The 19,532-nt window shown below is 40.6% G+C and overlaps 1 protein-coding gene across 7 annotated transcripts in view; it reads right to left on the reverse strand.

Annotated features, from left to right (window-relative positions):
* Positions 1–364: 364 nt before the first annotated feature.
* pcdh19 (protocadherin 19) overlaps positions 365–19,532 on the reverse strand; it is a 52,045-nt gene continuing 32,877 nt past the window's right edge. For all 7 annotated transcript variants that reach the window (XM_030145205.1, XM_030145201.1, XM_030145204.1 and 4 more), the window contains exon 5: positions 365–3,065. In XM_030145205.1, the coding sequence (XP_030001065.1) occupies positions 2,506–3,065 (560 nt within the window). In that variant the 3' untranslated portion in view covers positions 365–2,505. The remainder of the gene's footprint in view (positions 3,066–19,532) is intronic.

Here is a 19,532-nt window from a genome sequence, read left to right on the forward strand (position 1 = left end):
AAATTCCCAAAGGTCTGCTTTGGAAATAATGGGAAAGAGTAAGAGTGAATGCATAGAATATTAATGCAGAATTGAAGCCAGCCTCAATTCAAACTGTTAATTTCCATTTTATCTTGACGGACCGAAAAGACATAATTTAATGTGTTATTACACTGTTTCTCAGGAACAGTTTTTCCACATCATATTACAGATGTCAATGAAATATGGCATCAATTAATGCACTGTAAAATATATGTATAAAACTTGAAGAATTTAGTGCTCACCTATTAGCTATGTGAAGCCTGTAATTAAGTTATTGCGATTCCAAGATCATGTAAAAAACAAAAAAGACTTACATTGAGACAAGACAAGGAAACAAAGCAGAGAACATTTAATAGTTTAATTATAAGCTGCTGTATACATTCAGTGATTATTCCGATTTTCATGTTGCCAGAAGCCATGGGTGAGACCAGCAAAACATTCAGCTACAAGATCTAGTTTGTTGTATGCAATTTTGTCCATTTTCATTCATATTTTTCCACATTGTACATAGTTTACTGCAAAGCAACATAAAACCACATTGCTGATGTGCAACACGGTTCTTCCAAGACCTTAGTTCATTCAAACACGATTCCACCCAGTCTGTTGTGTGGGGCTTGTAGGAGGGGAGAGCCCTGTTTATACTGCTCTGGTCTCAACTTTATCTTTGAGATCAACTGAACACAGATGGCACAGGGTGACAGCAGTGCTGAGCAAAGCTAGGTTGCATGTCTGCGTACCCTCAGCTGAAGCTAAAAAAGTCTAGTTTTACCTCGATTGGGCCCAATAGGAAAGCCGACTCATTGGATAGTTAAAGTAGGTGGAACCCTTTTGCCAGCTTGGCGAACACTGGGAGCTGTTCTTCCTCCTCCTTAGATACTAAGATTAAGCAACATCTTGCAATCTGTAAGGTTTTGTTTGCATCTTTTTTGGTTTCTTTTGCTATCTCACTCTAAGCTCATTGAACTGACACACTAATGTTGGTGCTGAAATCGCTTTTTTTTTTGTTGTTGTTTGTTTGTTTCTTTCTTTTTTTTGTCTTTTACATTTTCTAGTAGCCCACACAGAAACTTGATGGCACAAGAACTGACCAATAAGAAACTCTTTACAACAAGGTAAACTGCAAGTCAACAGTTGCCAGGGGTCACACAGTAAACAAAAAAATAATCCAAGTTCAGTTTGAAAATAAAAAACAAATCAGGTTCAATATAAAAGCAAAAGACAAATGAACAAAAGCAAGTTAATTTCAAGTATAACTTACTCATAAAATAACTACACAGCATTAAATATTCTCATTATACATTTTTAAATTATTTATAAAATATATTTTGGCATATATGTTTTTTTTATTTTTGTGTTTGTGTAACAAACGCTACTGTAGCTTCAGTTGAACACCAATGTTTATTTGTTTTTTTAACTCTTGAAACAAAACATTAAAGGGATTGTCACATAACAACAGGTTATTAAAAATGATAATAGTAAACCCTATACAGAGTTTCACATAGCAAGACATGAGTGACGATCCCTTCTATCCTAGCCCCATAGTCAAAAGTCAAAAAAAGTACAAGACCAGAGCACAAAGTTCTAATTTGTGCTCCACTGGCTACAATCAAGGTTGGGCACAGGAGATTTCAAAAGCAGTAAGTCTTTTTTTTTTTTTTCATACAACTCAATTTAAACACAAGGATCTGTCTGTCCCACTTCCAGTGTTGAGAGCGCCAGGGCAGATAGTGAGAGTTCATTTAGCTCCATCCGTGATAAAATACGAATACTGTAAAGACCTCACAGTCTGATGACACTAGGATGTCCTCAAGGGATATGCAGAGAAAGTTTTTCTTATTAGTCAGGGACAGGAGCAATTGAGACTGCTGCCTCTCTTTCCTTCTTCTGAATGTACCGAGAACTGTTGAAGTAAATTCAGAATATTTTTAGATGAATCCTGTGTGTGTTTGTTGTTTATTACATTGACGGAGCTCACTATACAAAGGAACAAAGAGCGATTTTGGCAGCTAGAACAAACTGCAAAACCAAAGAAGGCAAATATCAGTTTGTGATACAAAAGTAGTTCAAAAGGCATAACTGTACTTATGAATTGGCACCTCAGGTGTCCAAACAAGTAGTGTCCTGCTTTGGCGCCAAGAGCTGGAGAGCTCCACTGGCCATATTGATGCAGTCAACAGTAACCTGCCTGTCCACTCATTGCAGACTGATAAAAAGACAAGTGAACAAAAAGCAAACAAGGAAAAAGTACTGCGACTACAACAAAGCCACATCCACTACCTTGGTTTGAGCACACTAGCTGCAGCATACTACAGTCCATCATCCTCAGCTCGAGCTGATTCTTGAGTAATGTACACTGCAAATGGGTGTGTCTCTACTTCCACAATCTGACCTTCTTCTGTGTACACACAGCTATTGCGGGGTATATATATGTGAGTTTACACTGTATGTGTATATGCATGTTGGTGTGTGTCATTGAGCAACTTGCTAAAGTACAATGTCCTTCAGGCGTTTGCTGCTGGGGGATTCCTTGTCTCGGCCATCGTGGAGAAGTGTGTTGATCTCCCTGACAGAAGGCTCACTGTCCTTCCCCTCCGGCTGCCGCAGCAGGCTGTGGTTGGCGATTCGCTCTGCGTCGCGACATTTCAGTGTATTGTAGGCAGATGACGGCTTGGACATGGGGCTCTTCAGGTGCACTGGGGAAGTAATGGGGCTGGCTGCCTCACGCCCGTTGCCAGCTTCACGGACAGCCCCTCCATTGGCCTTGGGGCTACACACCTGAGACTCCTGAGTCCGCTTTCCCTTAATCTCACCCCGTTCCACATCCTCGGGGCCATCCTTGCCGAAGGTGGCAAAAGTCCTCTTAGTGGTGCCATCCTCATAGTGGGGGACGTCCACTGTGGTGGCTTCAATAGACAAGGCGATGACATTGCGAGCATGCTCAGGTGACTTGGCACGTGCCGGGACTGGGACACGAGGCATCCAACAGCGGTCAGAGTGGCCTAGGATGCGACACTCGTCCTGGCAATGAAATCCTTCGCTAGGATCTGGAAAAAGAGAAAACATAATTGTCAGGTATAAACTTCAAACCCATAAGTTTTCACTTCAACTACTCATTTGCACATAGTTTTTTTTTTTTTTTTTTTTAATACAACAAAGCCATCATTAAATAACCATAACTCATGTTCATTCCTCAATCTGCACAAGACTGCAGTCCCGTTAACACCGCTGATAACTAGAGCTGGATGTTTAGAGCACTTCTAATATGCCAATTAAATTACGTATTGTTAAATCAAAAGTCCATTTGCAGCTCATGTATAATTGGGTTTTCTGTAGCAACACTGGATAAAAGGCAGGTTTAAACAGTGCAATCAGATATCTCGCAGAGAGAGACACCAGACGAGTTGCGGTGTTGTTGGCTGGTTCATCTCTCTTTCCTTCTCTGTCTCTGTCATCTGGCGCCGAGTTATAAATATGTAATGATGTTTAACGCTGGAGTGAAAAAAAGATTTGTCTGAGTCCTGTGTAAGTCTGTAGTCTTTTGGTCGGTCTTTGCTGTGCTGGGGGAAGGACAGACAGTCTCGATAATTTTCACATCATTAAAACAACCAGAGGTGTCGTGATCTCATAATCAAACTGAAATACTGTTTTGTTTTTTTCACGCAAACACACACTTAACTTGCTTGCTGCTTTAATTACTTGCTGAAATCTCATTTCACAGTATTATATGAAAGCTGACTATTGTAACACTATAAGTCCTTGGTTATGTAAAGATATACAGGCATTTATTTTCCAAAATATCTCTGTAGCACTGTTGTGGAGTGTTGTCTCCACCGGCTCCAGTCTGGAGAGAGAACCTGCCATGTAGATATGCAATGACACATCTCTGAGCTCCCCTACTGCTTGTCTTATTCCTAGCAAGAGCCATCCTCCATTCCAGAGGCCCAAGGTGACAAGAGAGGATTGTGAGAGGGATTGCCATCGACCCAGATGCATACGCTTACATCTGGCAATCGCAGCTTGACAGATCACCTAATTAAAATCACTAATGATCTGTTTTTCTCCCCTCTTTGCTGCACTCATGAGAGGCACCTCTGCCTAGGCCCTTGGGATCGATATTTAAAGATTGGAGACAGGCTTTTCAGGGACAGATATGCCAGCGCTGTCTCTCATAAAGTATAATCTGATGAGACTGACAGATAACATAGTGACTAAATGACTGAATGAACAGTATAGTGTATCATGGAGTATTTGACCATAAATATGTGAATTGAAATTCAGGGGTAATCATGCCGTTACGTGCAAATCAGGAAAACCGAGTAGGAAGACCAAGAATGACCACTGTCTACATAAATAACTGATGGTCGGACAGGCAGCACAGAAGCTCCCTTTGATCAGTTGTGCCTCTTGATGCTTATACTGCACCGACTCATACTGACACACACAGACATTCACTTCTCTCCAATAAATGCAGATTCAGCCATCCTCTTGCTTCCAGCTACTGCATTATGATAAGCAAATGTAATCTTCAATTCTTCTTCATTAAATATCCAAGTCAACATCTTCCTGGATTCCTTCCAGTAAAAAATAAACATTTATGTTATATCCTATTCTTGCCCATTTCAGTGTATATAAAATTATTTGATAAACTGAAAATCAAGACCGGCCAACTGAATATATTTTCCTGAACTGCACTCCAGTATGGGTGTACATTTGCATGGATGCTGATTGTTGCAAGGAACCACACTAGCTGCAATCAAGGAGACAAAAGGCATGAGGCTCGGGGTTTGTTTGACAAAAAAGGATCCAATCAGAATGTAATAATGTAATCACAACAGAAAGTCTTTAACAGGTACTAGGAACACAATAGAGGACGATGAATAAAAAAACCTACCCACACAGTAGATTAGATTGTCTATCGCAGTAGTGTTTTTAAAGCTCTCAAATAATGTTCTTTTTTAGTCCTATGTATTTTGTTCTTAACAGTGTTGTGAACTTAAGCTAACACTACTTTGTGACATATTTTCTTTGGCAAATATTTTTTTTCCTTAAAGATTATTTAGATTTAATAACATGTAGGTCATATTAGGATCTTATTTAATAAATAATAAATGTGGAAAGTTTTGTGCTTATAGGCAATAAAATATTCGGGAGTTGTAAGTTAAATTTGAAACTTCCACACTTGCTCTATATTTAGTGAGCTGAAATGTCTCCTAAAATCTTATTTGACATGTCTGACAAAGTAGATCTTTTTCTTCACCGATTAAAGACCTACAAGCATCATCTTAATGAATGCAATTTCCTCTAAATACTTTAGCTTTTTTCTTTAGCCTGGAGCACTTTCTAAAGCATGAAAAGCCTTGAGGCACAAAGAAATATACACAAGTTGTATGCACTCTACTTAGCAGTGCATGCATATGCAGTGAATAAGGTTCTTTCTCTTTCCTTTAGGGGTCTATGGGAGAGCAACTGGGTTGTAAATGGCATTGTTATGAAAGCCAAGTGCCATTAACACTCACACATCCTGCCTCTGCTTAGAGCTTCATAAAACGCAGATGTTGCTCTGAAAGACTCACAAAATGGAAGAGAAAAATTTAAATAAAAAAACGTGACAGGCCATCGACCTCTAACAAAATACAATCTCCTCCTATTCCAAAAAATGAGCAAACTGTAATAGTAAGAGATGTATTAATGCTTTTTACAGCAGGTCTCGGAGTCAACAAGTACAGAATACAAGACAGTGAAATCACCTCCTGCTGTGAATGCGTATTCAAAGTCATCAGAGAAATGAGCTTGCCAATCACATCCAGGAACAGACTTAAAGTATAGTACGGTGCAGGATGTCGTTGAAAACATTTCCTATCTAGGATTTAATACCTATTAATTACTGAGGGAGTACCACCGGGAGGTGGAGGTGTTTTTAAGTGTTCCAAATGTAAAATACAAAACACTCTAATGATAGTGGAACAAAAATCCATGTATCAAGTAACATGACGCTGCTATCAAATGAGACATCACACTTTAATACTAAATTAACATCCAGACTGTTAAGTGCACTGGGAAGCACTTCCAATATGTGTACTGATGAATGTGTGGTGTTAGAAAATAATAAATATTGCTACTTCAAATGCAAAATCCCCTTGTAGTGCTGGCCATGTTTTACTGTTTGTAGCTACCTGGAATAGCTTCACTTTGCATCAGCAAGGGGAGAAAACCCATATTTCCTGCCATTTTATCTTGCATCTGCAGGCTGCCAGCAGCCGATCCAATTCTCTTTCTTCCCTCAATCAGAAGGCGTCTTAACTTCAACTTACAGCAGACAGATCTTCAGCTTTAGCACAAGGATACTAGAATCTGACAAGCTCATTGCTCAGTTTACCCCTGTGCTCTGCATATAATGATCCCTTCATGTCATATAGCTGGAGGTTCTATTTGTTTGCTGCTAATGTAGCAAAACAGAGAAATCAGCAAAAGATTAAAATCCCCCCGACACAAAAGCAAAGGGATGTGTGTACTGAAAGAAGTAACACCCTGAAAAACTCCCTGTGCTTTCACCAGTTATTTTGCGTCCTGTTTGGCTAACACTGAAGCTTGGCTTGGAAAACACTGGTGCTTTTCTCTCCAGAACTAGCACACACAGCCTAAAGGTGGGAAACAATGATGTAATCCTATAAAATGTGTGTAAGCAGCCACAAGAACCAGGGTGTCAGATTGGAGGGACACAGACAAGGTTGAGAGGATGTGAGCCCAGATTCAGGTGACAGAATCTTTACTCTGTATTTCTTAGTTTAACTGGAGCCACAAGGCGATTGGGGACTTGCTGTATGACACAATTCAGTCAGTTTGGTTTTACAGCTAGATGAACCCTAAAAAGAATTTGGAACAGCATTGTGGCATTATAAATCATTTCATAAAGAATGTCTGCCACGTTTGGCTTTAACTACTTTTTTGTATTTTGTCTGTGTGCTGACATTTTTGTTGTAACAGTTAGAATAGATGGCCTGATTCTGTTTGTCATATGAAAATAGATACTCCTGAACAGACAGCCAGAAAGTATAACATAAATGTACTAGTGATGTAGCTGTTATGTATGAAATAATTTAGAGCAGTTCAAGCCAGAATATGCTTTACTTGCAAACAGCAATTATTATGGTTTATGTGTCCTTTCATTGCTGTGTCAGTGGTACTTTAGGTTGGAATAAAATCCAGAAGAATTAAACTGCATGAAGTTAAATAAACATGATTGCCATCATGGTGACCTCTTTGGAGCCGGTCTGTCTCCAATATCTGAGTGATGTACAGATAAAATTTACAGCTAAAATGCCATCCATTTTTTCTACTCTCATCTTGGTGTTGCAATGTATCTTTGACAGTGAAATGGCTCTTTCTAATTGCTCTCTATATTAATTTTCCATCCTGGCAGCCACATGGCAAAGATTGATTAAATCTAAATTGTTACTACAGAGTGTTGATGAAGCCTCTGATGCAGAAGCTGATGGAGGTATCACAGGGGAGGAAAATTCTGAAATACAGCATCCTCAAAATGAAAATGACTGTCTTTGGTTGGTTGGTGCTTAGGTCTGAAAAACTCCAAGTCCAATACGTGCTTGAAACCTAACAGGCTTGGCTCTGCTTGATCCTAACACTGGGGATGGAGCTTAACATCCAGTCTGCCCTAACTACAGCAGAGGACAGTTCAACGGCCAGCTGAGGCTGAGGCTTGGCCAAGCAGCCTCCTACACTACTCACCAGGGAGAGTCCAAGCACTGCTGTCATCCTAGCCAGCCAATTCAGTCTGTGGGCCATAAATCAGCCTGGAGGCCTGGCTCCTGCGGGAGCGGCAAGATGGAGTGTGATGGTCTTGTTTTTACAAACAGTAGAGGGGCACCCTTACTGCGCCACGCAAGCCATCATTCTCTGCACAGCACTGAGTCCTCTCCTTCTCCCCACAGCATCTGGTTCAGTCACATCAAGCTACCCCCCCCCCCCAACACCTCAGATCCATCCATTGTAGCTCCCTGGGCAAACCTATCCTTTATGCTTCTTGTCCTCATGTCCTCTTCTTTCCACTCATCAGCACTGCTATCTCACATATATTGGAGTAATTATATAAATCCTTCACCAAAATTTTTTTTCTTGGATTTCAGTCTGAGAAGACTACTACCCTCCTGTGCCCTCTGCTCCTCTAATAAAATAATAATTGTCAAAGAAATAAGACTCACTGGGCAGCTGTGTGAGTGCTTGTATAACTGGTGGAGTCAAAGGTTCATGCTATTCTCATTTTAGTATTTTACAATCAAGAGCAGCAGGAATGTCTAATCTATTCAGCACTGAAGGAGGAGTCTGAGGTCAGGTTTTAGCTTAATTTTAACAGATTCTTCCATTTATGATCCTCTACAAGCATTCATCAGTGATTGTTTTAATCTTTAACAACAGTTCAAAATGAATTCAGCAAATGTTTACCTCCTCTGACTCTATTCTCTCCCTTGCTGCTAGCCCATCCACCCTAGCGTGTGCATTCTATAGCAGGTCTTAGTATAAAGAATGAATTTCCAAACTGATGTTGACAAACAATGCACTAGCTTCTAAATTGGTACAAACAGCATCTGTTTAACAGCTGTGTAACAGCAGCGGGAGGAAAAAAGCAATAGCTATGCTGTTTTATAAATCACTATGTCATCGCATAGCGCTGTTTTGTTCAAAAGCTAGACCACTATCCAATGGACTGGTTGATGCAGTGGAGGCTGGTTGTCATGATGACATACGTGGGTGGTCTGGTCTCAGTGCCTTTACAACAAATACCATTTTAGTGAGTGGATTCTTTCATTTTACTGTGCCCAGTTCCTACCACCAGTGGCACCAAAAGGTCACCATTCTTAAGTAACATGTTTTCAAACTTTGGCAGCATTACCTTTGGTTTACACTCTGACAAAGTCCACGCATGGAGCACCAGGGCTGTATATTATCATATCCTGTGAGGTCAGCCAGGTTTTTTTTTTTTTTTAATAACTGACATTGTGAGTTCATAGCTGCCTCAACAGTTACTCTGACACTGGATTGAACTAAAACAGATATACACTCAGATGTGGGCCGCACTACAAAACAATTAAACTAGACTGATCATAAAATAAGAGGCCACCATCTCTGCTCTATTTCCACCTTCATTTGACAGTTGATTTAACAGGATGTCAGATTATGTCTATGTAAACAAAAAACACCTGTATCAAATCAAGTAAATGGTGCTTGATAATAAACCATTACTGTATTTTTCTGGTAAATGTGTTTTTTAATGATGAGTAAAAGTTCATTAAGGGTGTTCAGGTGATATGTTTTGGTTTGTGCATCTACAGATAATTACAGATTATAGTATGCCCCTGTTTTCTGCTAAAAGATATTGGCAACCATATTGACGTAATTGGAAAAAAAAAATCCATTAAATAACTTTGTGCTAATAAATGGGATCATTTTGAGGGTATATAACATTTTCAGTAATAACTTCAATCAGGAGGAAATTTATCTTCAGGTTACAAGGATCTCTAACATAATTATTTTGATTATCTATTAAAGATGCTTGTTCGTATACAGTAATTTGATATGGTTAAAGCTAAACGGATTATAGCAGGGAAAGGCCGGGCATGGAGGGCATTCTTGAAAGATTTGCTGATTATAATGTCAGATCTGTTATGGCCAGTTTTTGTACTGCAATGCACAAGATTTGGTACCTTGCCATTTCAGTGAGCTCTTGACCTTAACATCTCGCTGCAATCCTGAGGCTGGAATTTGATAGGAAATGCGTAAAAGTGAACAGAAAATAAACACGCTGAATGTAACTTGGTATCTACTATTTTCTAATATTTTGTATTTAATTTATAAAAAAGTTATGTTACACTGTGATGTGAAGAGCATCCCTGTAATGACACAGTGAATGTCAATTCTCAGCTACCAAATTGCCCTTCTAATGACGGGCTTCAAATTAACCTGTGTTCTGGCGCTCCAGGCCCACAACAACAGTACAATGCACTCCCAAAACTCAGCACAGCAGGCCCCTGGCGTACCAATTGCAGACCTGCCCATCCTCCCTGCCAGCCAGACTGCCTGCCTCTGTCTGTTTGGCTCGTTTCCTCCACAATGCATCGGCAGAGGACATCTTTAAATACACTGGAACAAATGCAGCATTTCTGTGTTTAAGCTTGACCGAACTAGCAAGCTAATTTACTCCTGCACCCTTGAGTCTGAGAAAAGCAAAGGGGATGGAAACAGACTCTTAAATTACATTTGTGAATAGGGTTGTGGGGTAGATGAAAGCATTGGAGGAAGAGCGCAAGAGAGGAGAAGAGTTGGCCTGAGGATGACAGAACTATGCTCTGTGATTATTAATACTAGAACTTTGACAAAATAAAAACAGGTGAGTCACTGAGGCACTTGATTTGTTTCCTTTCTGGGGTAAATGAAACACAACTAATCAAAAATAGATGGAAAATGTAATGGTTTCTGAGAATCTATAATCGACAACCTTTTCCAACAATCATAAAGAATAATGATTATCCCTAAAAACTGCCATCAAGATAAATTTTTCTTTTTTGGATTATTTTCCCTGATCTACGCGTTTTTTTTCCTCTTCACTTACTGATCTGAAATAAACACCATACTTCAGCATCTGTCACTGTGTCTACATCCACACAACTGGGGACAGCACACCAGGCAGAATACCAATATCTTAGGATTTCCTCTCCCTCTGTGAGCTTCAGCAGGGCCTCAAATGAGTGGCCTTACATAATTAATATAATGTGCCTTCTCCTTCAGTCATGTTCACTTTGTGTCAGCTAGGACTATGTGTTTTATATTCCATTTTATCTTTTTTACAGAAGCACCAGCGTGGTCTGTATTCTATCTATCAATTTCCTGCTTCTTTGCCTTCTTGCTCAGAAAAAAAAAAAAAAAAAAAAAATCTACCCTTGCTTTTCTTCCTCACTACTTTAACAGCCTTTAGAATTAGGACAATGTAACATGGAGAGACTTGTGGTATGTAGTGTGACAAGCAGATTAAGCCCAGCATGGAGAAACCTACAGAGAAAGACAGGGTGAGTCACTCCGAGACACTGATCGTGGTTTGAAAAGTCAATCTATTGTTTCCTCACAGAACCACATTGACGGTGTCACTCAGGGATAAGCAGCAAATTAAAAAAAAAAAGGAAAAGACTGTGAGGCTCATGCTGTGCAGAGATGCATTAGATTTATACCTACTGGGAAGAGGAGAAGCAAGAGAGAGCACCTTTCTCAAACTTTCTATTTTCCTGTCACAAAGGCCATTCTATTTGGCATCAGGGAGGCATGCTGATTCTCCCCTCTACTGTGTTATTCGCCACAGTGAGGCCTGCATTATGATACCACTTAATATCATACCGTCAGAACCAATGTCCGTAGTATTAGCCACCCACGAGTCAATGGTACACTAAATAGAGGATTTTCAGTAGTAAGCCTGTACAGGAGAAGAGCACCAGTTCGTATCTAAGACATCCAGATTGAAATGGAGGTGGAAGTCTGGTCTGAAGAAAAGAGAAGGAACTAATAGGCACATCTTTTCTGATTTGAGGAACATGACTATAGCATACATAAGGATGATGGCAGGGGTCTGACACAGTGGTAGTAATTGGATTTCGCAGGGCCCTGTGCCCACTCATGATAACATGCTGAGCTGTGACATGAAAAGTCCTTATGTGTGGCGAGGGAGCAAGGTGCAGCAGAGTGGAAGTGACAGGTGTCAAAGATCCAATTCTCCCACTCCTCTCAATCCCGAGTTCCTTTTCTTTGGAGAGAACCGGAGAACAAGCCACCTCTGTGGAAAAGCCAAACACCAAGCTCCGACTCTCAAGCTCATTAAGCCTATGTAGAGCGCACAAGGGGAGAAGCTAAAGAGCAGAAGGCAGCGCCGCAGATATAAGAGGTCATGGCCTGATTGTTTTGCTTTACTTATTTTCTGATGCTAATGTGAGCAGAATGCCAAAGCCCAGGATTTCTATGGTGGAGCCGGAGACCACACAAATACGAATAAGACCCCACAGTGGATCTTACAGATGGTGGGGGTAGTGACTGTCCACAGTTCCCTTCCTGTCGTTTGCATACATTCTATCTGTATCTTTAACAAGGACTGCTGAGAACAGGCACATCATTAAAAAGAGACATTCTGAGACTTTCTTGTCTGCCATTACACTTAACAGCCAACCTCTCCCATTACCTTTTATCCTCCCCTTTAAGGAGGTAGGGGACAGCGGGGGTTGGGAAAGCTACGTTTGATTGGCAAGATGCATCCACAGAGTGAATTTTATCAGTCAAGTAGAGCCAAAAAAAAAAAAAAAGACCTCATTCTGAAATGTACATTCTGGCTGCTAACGCTGCATTTCATACATAAAGAGATGAATGTAACATTTACCATATGCCTACATGATTCACATTGTCCTGTTTTTACATAATATATTAATGTGATATGATAATTAGATTAATACCCAGAAATATGTGACTTAGCCTAAAGGAAACATTGTATTTCCTCCACAATAGAAAATGAGGGCCTTTGTGGAATAATGTGTTTAATGTGATGAATTTACTTTAATTTGATTATCCACCACCAGCAGCTACGCCAGGATGCAGAAACACCACTCTGCATCCTGTTCAGCTCTTGACCTTTCTCACACATGAGTACAGTGAGCAGACATTAGCTGAATATGTTATGAACATGACACAATAAGCCTGCTTAGCAAGTAAACCAAGTGAGGTGACAAGATTATGCCTCTACATGTCGATCTATATTCAGCAGAAATAAGCGGTACTTGTCTTATTTACTGTATTGCTGTATTACTGTGTGTTATATTTTGAATGAGGAACAGCCAGTGCCTAGAGCATTAAAATCTGGTAGGGTCTTGAATATGAAGACGTGGTGAAAGATAAAGTCTCAGCAAGGTCTACTGGAGACTCACAGCCAAGGAAAGGTCACGGAAGGCACCCTGGGTCCACATATACCTCTGTGGGTCCCTCTTCTCTGTTACTATGCCTTCTTGCACTCATCAATAGTTTATAATCTGGGTCACCAGCAGCCACAGCGAGCCTCCCACTATTGAGACTTACTCAAAATGTAGAATTACAACACAGTGAGCTCATCCGTGTAAGGTCATTTAGGGGACAGCAAGGGAACACTGACACTAATTGGTGAATGAAAGATAGTAATGATAGGGGTGGTTTGGATGACTTCTCTTTAACCTCTGTTTAACTTCTGCTGAGTACAAATCCAAAGAGCTCATTCTGCCTTTGCTATGTTTTACAGTAGATGCAGGATCTCTGCAAGAAATATTCAACATTTCAACAGCTATAAAATGTTACAGAATAAATCATTTTCACTGAATATACATGAGGAGAGCAAAATATGGAAATATTATAGCAGTGTGCCTGAGGTAGTAACCTTTTGTTGCCACAACTGAGGAGGAGGACATAACTTTACATATCCCTGCTACATATTCCATCTGAATTATAATGTTGTCAGGAGAAACAAGGTGATGAGAACCGAGATAAAAACAAGGATGAGATGACAAAGGCATTGGAATAGACAAGGAAATGAAAGAAAAACAGAACGAAGGAAATCTCAAATGGATATTAAAGGGGAGGGAGGTATAGTATTTTTCCCACAGAAAGGAAGTAATAGGGGTTAAAAAAAGAAATGCTCATTTGCAGCACCACCAGGAGACCCCTCCTTCTCTTCCTCCCCTACCCCAGCTGCAGTGATAAATGTCTCTTTGTATTCTGGGACAGAAAACTACGAGCTACAATGTACTTGTCAGGAAGACAGCTGATTTTCCCCTTAAACAGAGCAGAGTATATTCTTAATCTTTCCTTTCACAGAGGGAGAAGATAAAACAAATGCCTCGTGCCAAGACACATAATGCCCAGAAAATCTCTCCCCATTCACATACATTTTTGTGCCCGTGCAGTTACGGCTGGGCTCCTGTGTGTGCGATGTATGCGTCTGCAGCAGGTGTAGCATAGCACGTGCGACTGTAATGCTATTGTATTTTTCCTAATTTCACAGCATCCTTATCCCCGCAGTATAGCTATGGTTCCACTATGAGGGTTCCAAATGGAGTCAGTGCTACAGGTAATGGAGCTGATTATAGCTATCTGGGCTATGGGCCAGCTGCCAGACTCTGCCCTGCCTGGAGGGAGCACAGGCTGCCTGGTGTCTGATATCCTGGGATCCCTGTAATACAAGCCTTGCTTTGGCAGTCACTTGGTGACTATTCTGCCCACTTCCAGCCACACACTGAGTATTCTTTGAGTTAGTTTTATTGTGTATAGTATGTCTTCATCAGGTTGTTTACTCCACATCGTATCAAGCTTTAGTCAAACTAATTCAGCAACAAGCTTGTGGTAAGTCATGCTATAGCATAGATTACTGAGGGGCTCTTGAGAGGAAATCAAGAGGATTTGGCCTAGAGTTACACTATCTGCCATTCTTTGTCATGGTGGCAAGCTTTACCCTTGTGCACACAATCTGCATGGCTCACATGGACCCAGACAACAATGGCTAATTAGTTTTGATGCACTCTCTGGTAGTACTACAGTTAACTTTCCAAGCTGATCTGTGGCTTTCATAGCACATATTATAGACCAATCTGTTCAGTTCACTTAAAATGTATCAGAAATATTGTTACATTAAATAGTCTATATTTGGCCCAAACAGAGACTGTTAACCAATACAAATGAATTCATGTGACTGATGGTGGGTGTAACATATCTATTCTCTGTTTTATTTTACATGTACATTCCTGCTGGTTAGGGTCAGGTTCAACCTTCCCTAATACCCTGACATGTATTCTCTGTTCACTTTTGAGCGCTTTGTTACAGGCCACATTTACTTTCACATCAAATTTCAACAGAAATAACATGTCACTCCATTAAAACCCGTCTCCATTTCTTGCAAGGAAATCTAATTTGCCCAGGCTCACTGTCCCTTTGCTGTCACAAAGGTGGCATGTCATCACCTCTGCACTGTTTGAGGAGGCCGGGACATGAAGTACTGCATGTGAGAAGATGCTTTGTTAACCCCTCATTACGCTGAATTTACATCAGACAAGGATAACACCACTTTAAATTGTAAAATTCTATTCAGATTACAACCAGCTTTCCACACCTATTGTATCATCTCAGAAAGGAACTAAATATAAGGTAACAAAAAAGAGATTACGCCCCATAATAAATTAGGATTAAAATAATATCATTAAAGATTTATACTGAGATTATTGGGATTAACTGGATTCCTTTTGTGAATTAGCTCTCCAACACCAGTTAGAACCTCCATGATCATCGAGGCTGAATCGTTTACGCCCTCTGTTTCAACACGCTTCCACTGCTGGCTGCGTATTTCAGAGAGGATGGGGTTGTGTCACACGGTGACCTCAGAGAATTAAAAACACAGTGGTGCATTTAGGGGCAAATGGCCACTGCCTTGGTTCCGCCGACAAAAACTAGAATCAATCGGAGCCTCAAAAGGCGAGTAGACCTGAAACAATGCAATACCTCTGCTACTCTGATTTCACTCCATTTCCCCCTATATAGTATTTCTCTCTTCTCTCTTGTGCCATCTCTTTATCTTTCCTCCTCTCTTGGTCCCTTTTTTTCCCCTTCTTTACTGATTAACCTTTAACGACACACCTGAAAACACACACCTGCATACGCACTCAATTGCTGTGCACACACTGGGAGAAAGATTTAGAATTCAGGTACTCTCTCCTCTCTTCTCTTTAATACACACTCGGCCCCCATCAACTTCAGCACATTACCTGTTCTTAATCTCCCTCCCTCTGTCTGGGATCATCCTGATCCCCCTGTTTTCCCATCTGCTGTCGATTGGGGCCCAGCTTGGCTAGGTGTTCAACAAACAAATGTGATTCACTTGGTTTCTGCGGAGATTATGTACACACCTAGCATGCCACAGCGTCATGAATAAGCAATGGAGATCCGGAGCCCTATTTTCTCTCTGTGTCTGTGTTTCCTCCCTCTCTCTCTCTCTCTTTCTGTGTCTCTCTCTCTCTCTCTCTCTCTCTCTCTCTCTTGCCCTGCTGCGTTGTGAACTGAATGCCAGGATTGTCTAGAAAATGAGCTGTCAGTGGAGGGCCTGCAATGAGATACATCAGGCTCATTGTGAGCCCTAGAAAATAATGAACTATTCCCATTTCTCTCTCTGATATGTTCAATACGCTATCCATGACAAGTGCAGAGAGATAAGCAGTCCCCTCTTGAGCTGATTAAATACACTGGGTATATTCAGGAGAGCTTTGGTAGAATGAGGGTTCAAGGGATGCCATTATAGTATTATAACGTTACTATATGTTTTGCATCTGAGCCGGAGATGAAGACCTTTTGCATGTGTTTTTGTTTGTGTTATGTGCAACTGAGGAAGAGCTGCTAGAGGCAACACTTGTAAAAACTTAACAGAAAATCAAAACATGTCAAGTTTATTTAAGTCATTCTTCACATCTGCACAGTTATTCCCTTTTGGAATTATTTAAAGAACTAAAGGGATGGGCTTATGCATGAATTTTTGTGGAATTTTTGAGTTTGTAGATTTACTTATGCAAGTACTGCAAACAAATACTACCACGAGGCCAGAGCTATTTTTCCCTAAATTCTGAACACACAAACAGCAGTGTAGTTTTTGCAGGGACTGACTAGTTTCACACAGAGAGACATATAACAAAATGAAATAAGGAAAAAAAAAATTACATCTTCCCGTTAAGTGACAGAGGTCGTTTCTATTTTACACAGAGCAGAATCAATATTGCTCTGCTCAGTTTTATTACATTAGGTGTAATTTCAATAAAACAGTGCCAGAGACCTCAGTGAGTCACAAAATTTCATTCAGTGATGTAAGCATGACAAGAAATACGAGCACAGATGGACACAGCTTGAAATGACATTTTATTTCCTTACATATCCAGAAGTCTCTACATCTCAAAGGCGAAATCTGCATCTTGGTGGTTCATTACAAACCTCACTACACCTGCTAGCAAGCTTTCTCTGGTGTGTTTGAACATGCAATGTGAGCACTCTATCTTCCTTAATGCTTGTATTGCGCTGAGCTGTTTGTCACTGTCAGCCATTTTACCTCCACGGGTTCTACATTAGATTAGGCAAATCCAAATCAAAATGGATGGTCCCAGTATAGAGTTTGTACATTAATCTAATCATAAAATATCATAACGCAACACGTGTTGTTGCCAGTTGGAATCACAAGAAGAGTTTTGATACCTAATTCAATCAAATGTTGTTTGAAAATCAGTCAAATCCTCTGGCATGTTTCGAGTTATCTTGGAGTGAGAGAATGAAAAAAAATCACTCGTACCTGTCAGAGAGATTGTTTCCTCTTTTTATTTTCCCTCACGAAGACTGCTTACTAGACTCACAGCTCATCTCTCCATCTCTGTCTCCCTCACACACAGACTCTCTCTCCCACTCTTGTGTTGTCAGCACAGCCCTGTTCCTGTTGCCTTCCTGATTCTGACACCTGTCAGCATTTTCGTTAGTAGATCAGAGAACTGCAAACTAGAAATGTTCCCGTGTTGAATTTAGGGCAAGTTTGCAGCAGAAACATGTGAGGTGCCTTTACTCTTTCTTTAATTCAACAGGGAAAGGGAACTGCTTGACTGGCACAAAGTTGGGAGATGTAGGTTTGGGATGTTTGCAGCCAGTGTGTGTGTGGAGAGTGAGGGTGGAGGTGGTGGTGGTGAGGTGAGGTGGGGGTCTAAAATCAATTAGGAACAGTGAAACCCTACGGATCTGTTGATGGAAGATGGGAATTTGGAGAAGTCTGCAGCCCACGGAGGAGGCTTCCATTCCTGGGCTCCAGCTTCAGGCACACACCCATAGGGAACGAACAGATAGATGAGAGATATTCTCCAGAGGTGGAGACCAAGGAATATGTCAGAAATAAAAGAAGCCTGTTCCCTGTTCAGGCTAATTGAGCAGTCTAAGATCCCTTTGAGTCTAATAAGCCAAGAAGACAGTTTTTCCTTTTTTTCTTTTTTTTTTTAACAAACACTTACACATTGACCTGGAAATCATTTCAACGCCAACACCACAAACCTCGAGACTTAAAAATCGGACACTGTTGCAGAGCTAGATACTCTCCTCGCCCCCCCTACAGAGATAACTAGAGCAATTTAACAATACATGAATCTTAATCCTTAAAAACCATGGCTCATCCATATCCGCGAGGAATTAAATGTGAGCTATGACAATCAAAGGAAGTTGAAAAAATAGATCTAGCGCTCTTTGTCACCAGCCCCCTCAGAGTCTGTTCCCTTGCTTCTCCCTTGACACTAATGGTTCTACAGAGCCAAAGCTAGCATGTCGCACATTTCAACCAAATCCCCCTAACTTCACAGACATGCCTATAAAGATAAAGAGGAATTCATTTTGAATAGCTCTTCTTCTTGGTTTATAGTTATAGTGATATCATCCATTTTTATTCTATTGGCAGATACGAGGGAGCCATTACATGTTTAAGATAGCCTTTCCTTTATAGATTTTAAGAGATTTAATGTAATTTGTTCTTCAGATACTTCCCTAATCTAATCCACTGGGTGAGGATATTTCAGGTCAGGTTCTCAAAAGAGCACACACTCCTCTTTAGATTCTTGCCAGGGATTCAAGAAAGAGGCGTTAACTTTAAAATCTCTTCACAAGCACTTCACTGAAAGTTACCTTGGAATTGGCTAGTGTAGGAATAATGAATAGCGTTGCTGAAACAACATCACCGAAGAGAAAAATGAAACAGAGGTGGACAAAAGCCAGATATCACACTCCAGAATTGATACAGCAAGAAAAATGCCCCTTCAGATGTGGACCTGGGTTAGTTAGCAGCCAAATCTCGTCACAGAGATGGATTCCCACATGAAAGGCCACAAGATGATGGATATCCGGGGTCTCTGTGCAAAGGTAACGGCATGTCTCCTGGGCAAACAACACCTTTACATGGCAGTGGGAATGGTAAACATTTGCACTGTAAAAGCCTGGGAGTTTAACCCTTCCTCCTTCCTGCTTCCTTTTGTTCTCAGCACTTATCAACACAAGAAAACAGAACAATAAAAACACATAAAAAACAAGGCTCTTCTATCTTTGGCTTGTGTATGTTGTTGTCCTTTGGCAATTGCAGTCTCTCAACTTGTTTTCTGCTTTAGCTGGCAGGAGAGGTGCACTACACAACAGAGCTGCTCCCAGAAGACAACTAAACAGCAGGGTGTTTAGTGTACATGCCTATTTGTTTTCTGACAATTCCCTGTATTCACTCAATAGAACTAAAGGATGTCCATTTTGTCAATTAGGATAGACGAGCTCAAAGTAAAAACCACATTGCCACATGACTAACCACCGCAGTTCTCACATTAAACAATCCTCGACTGTTCATTTTCTGCCTTCATATTCAAGTCGGTTTTTACTGATGAAAATGAAGCAGGAAAGAGCGGAAGCTC

The sequence above is a fragment of the Sphaeramia orbicularis genome, chromosome 10 (assembly GCF_902148855.1).
Source record: "Sphaeramia orbicularis chromosome 10, fSphaOr1.1, whole genome shotgun sequence".
NCBI classification, from domain to species: domain Eukaryota; kingdom Metazoa; phylum Chordata; class Actinopteri; order Kurtiformes; family Apogonidae; genus Sphaeramia; species Sphaeramia orbicularis.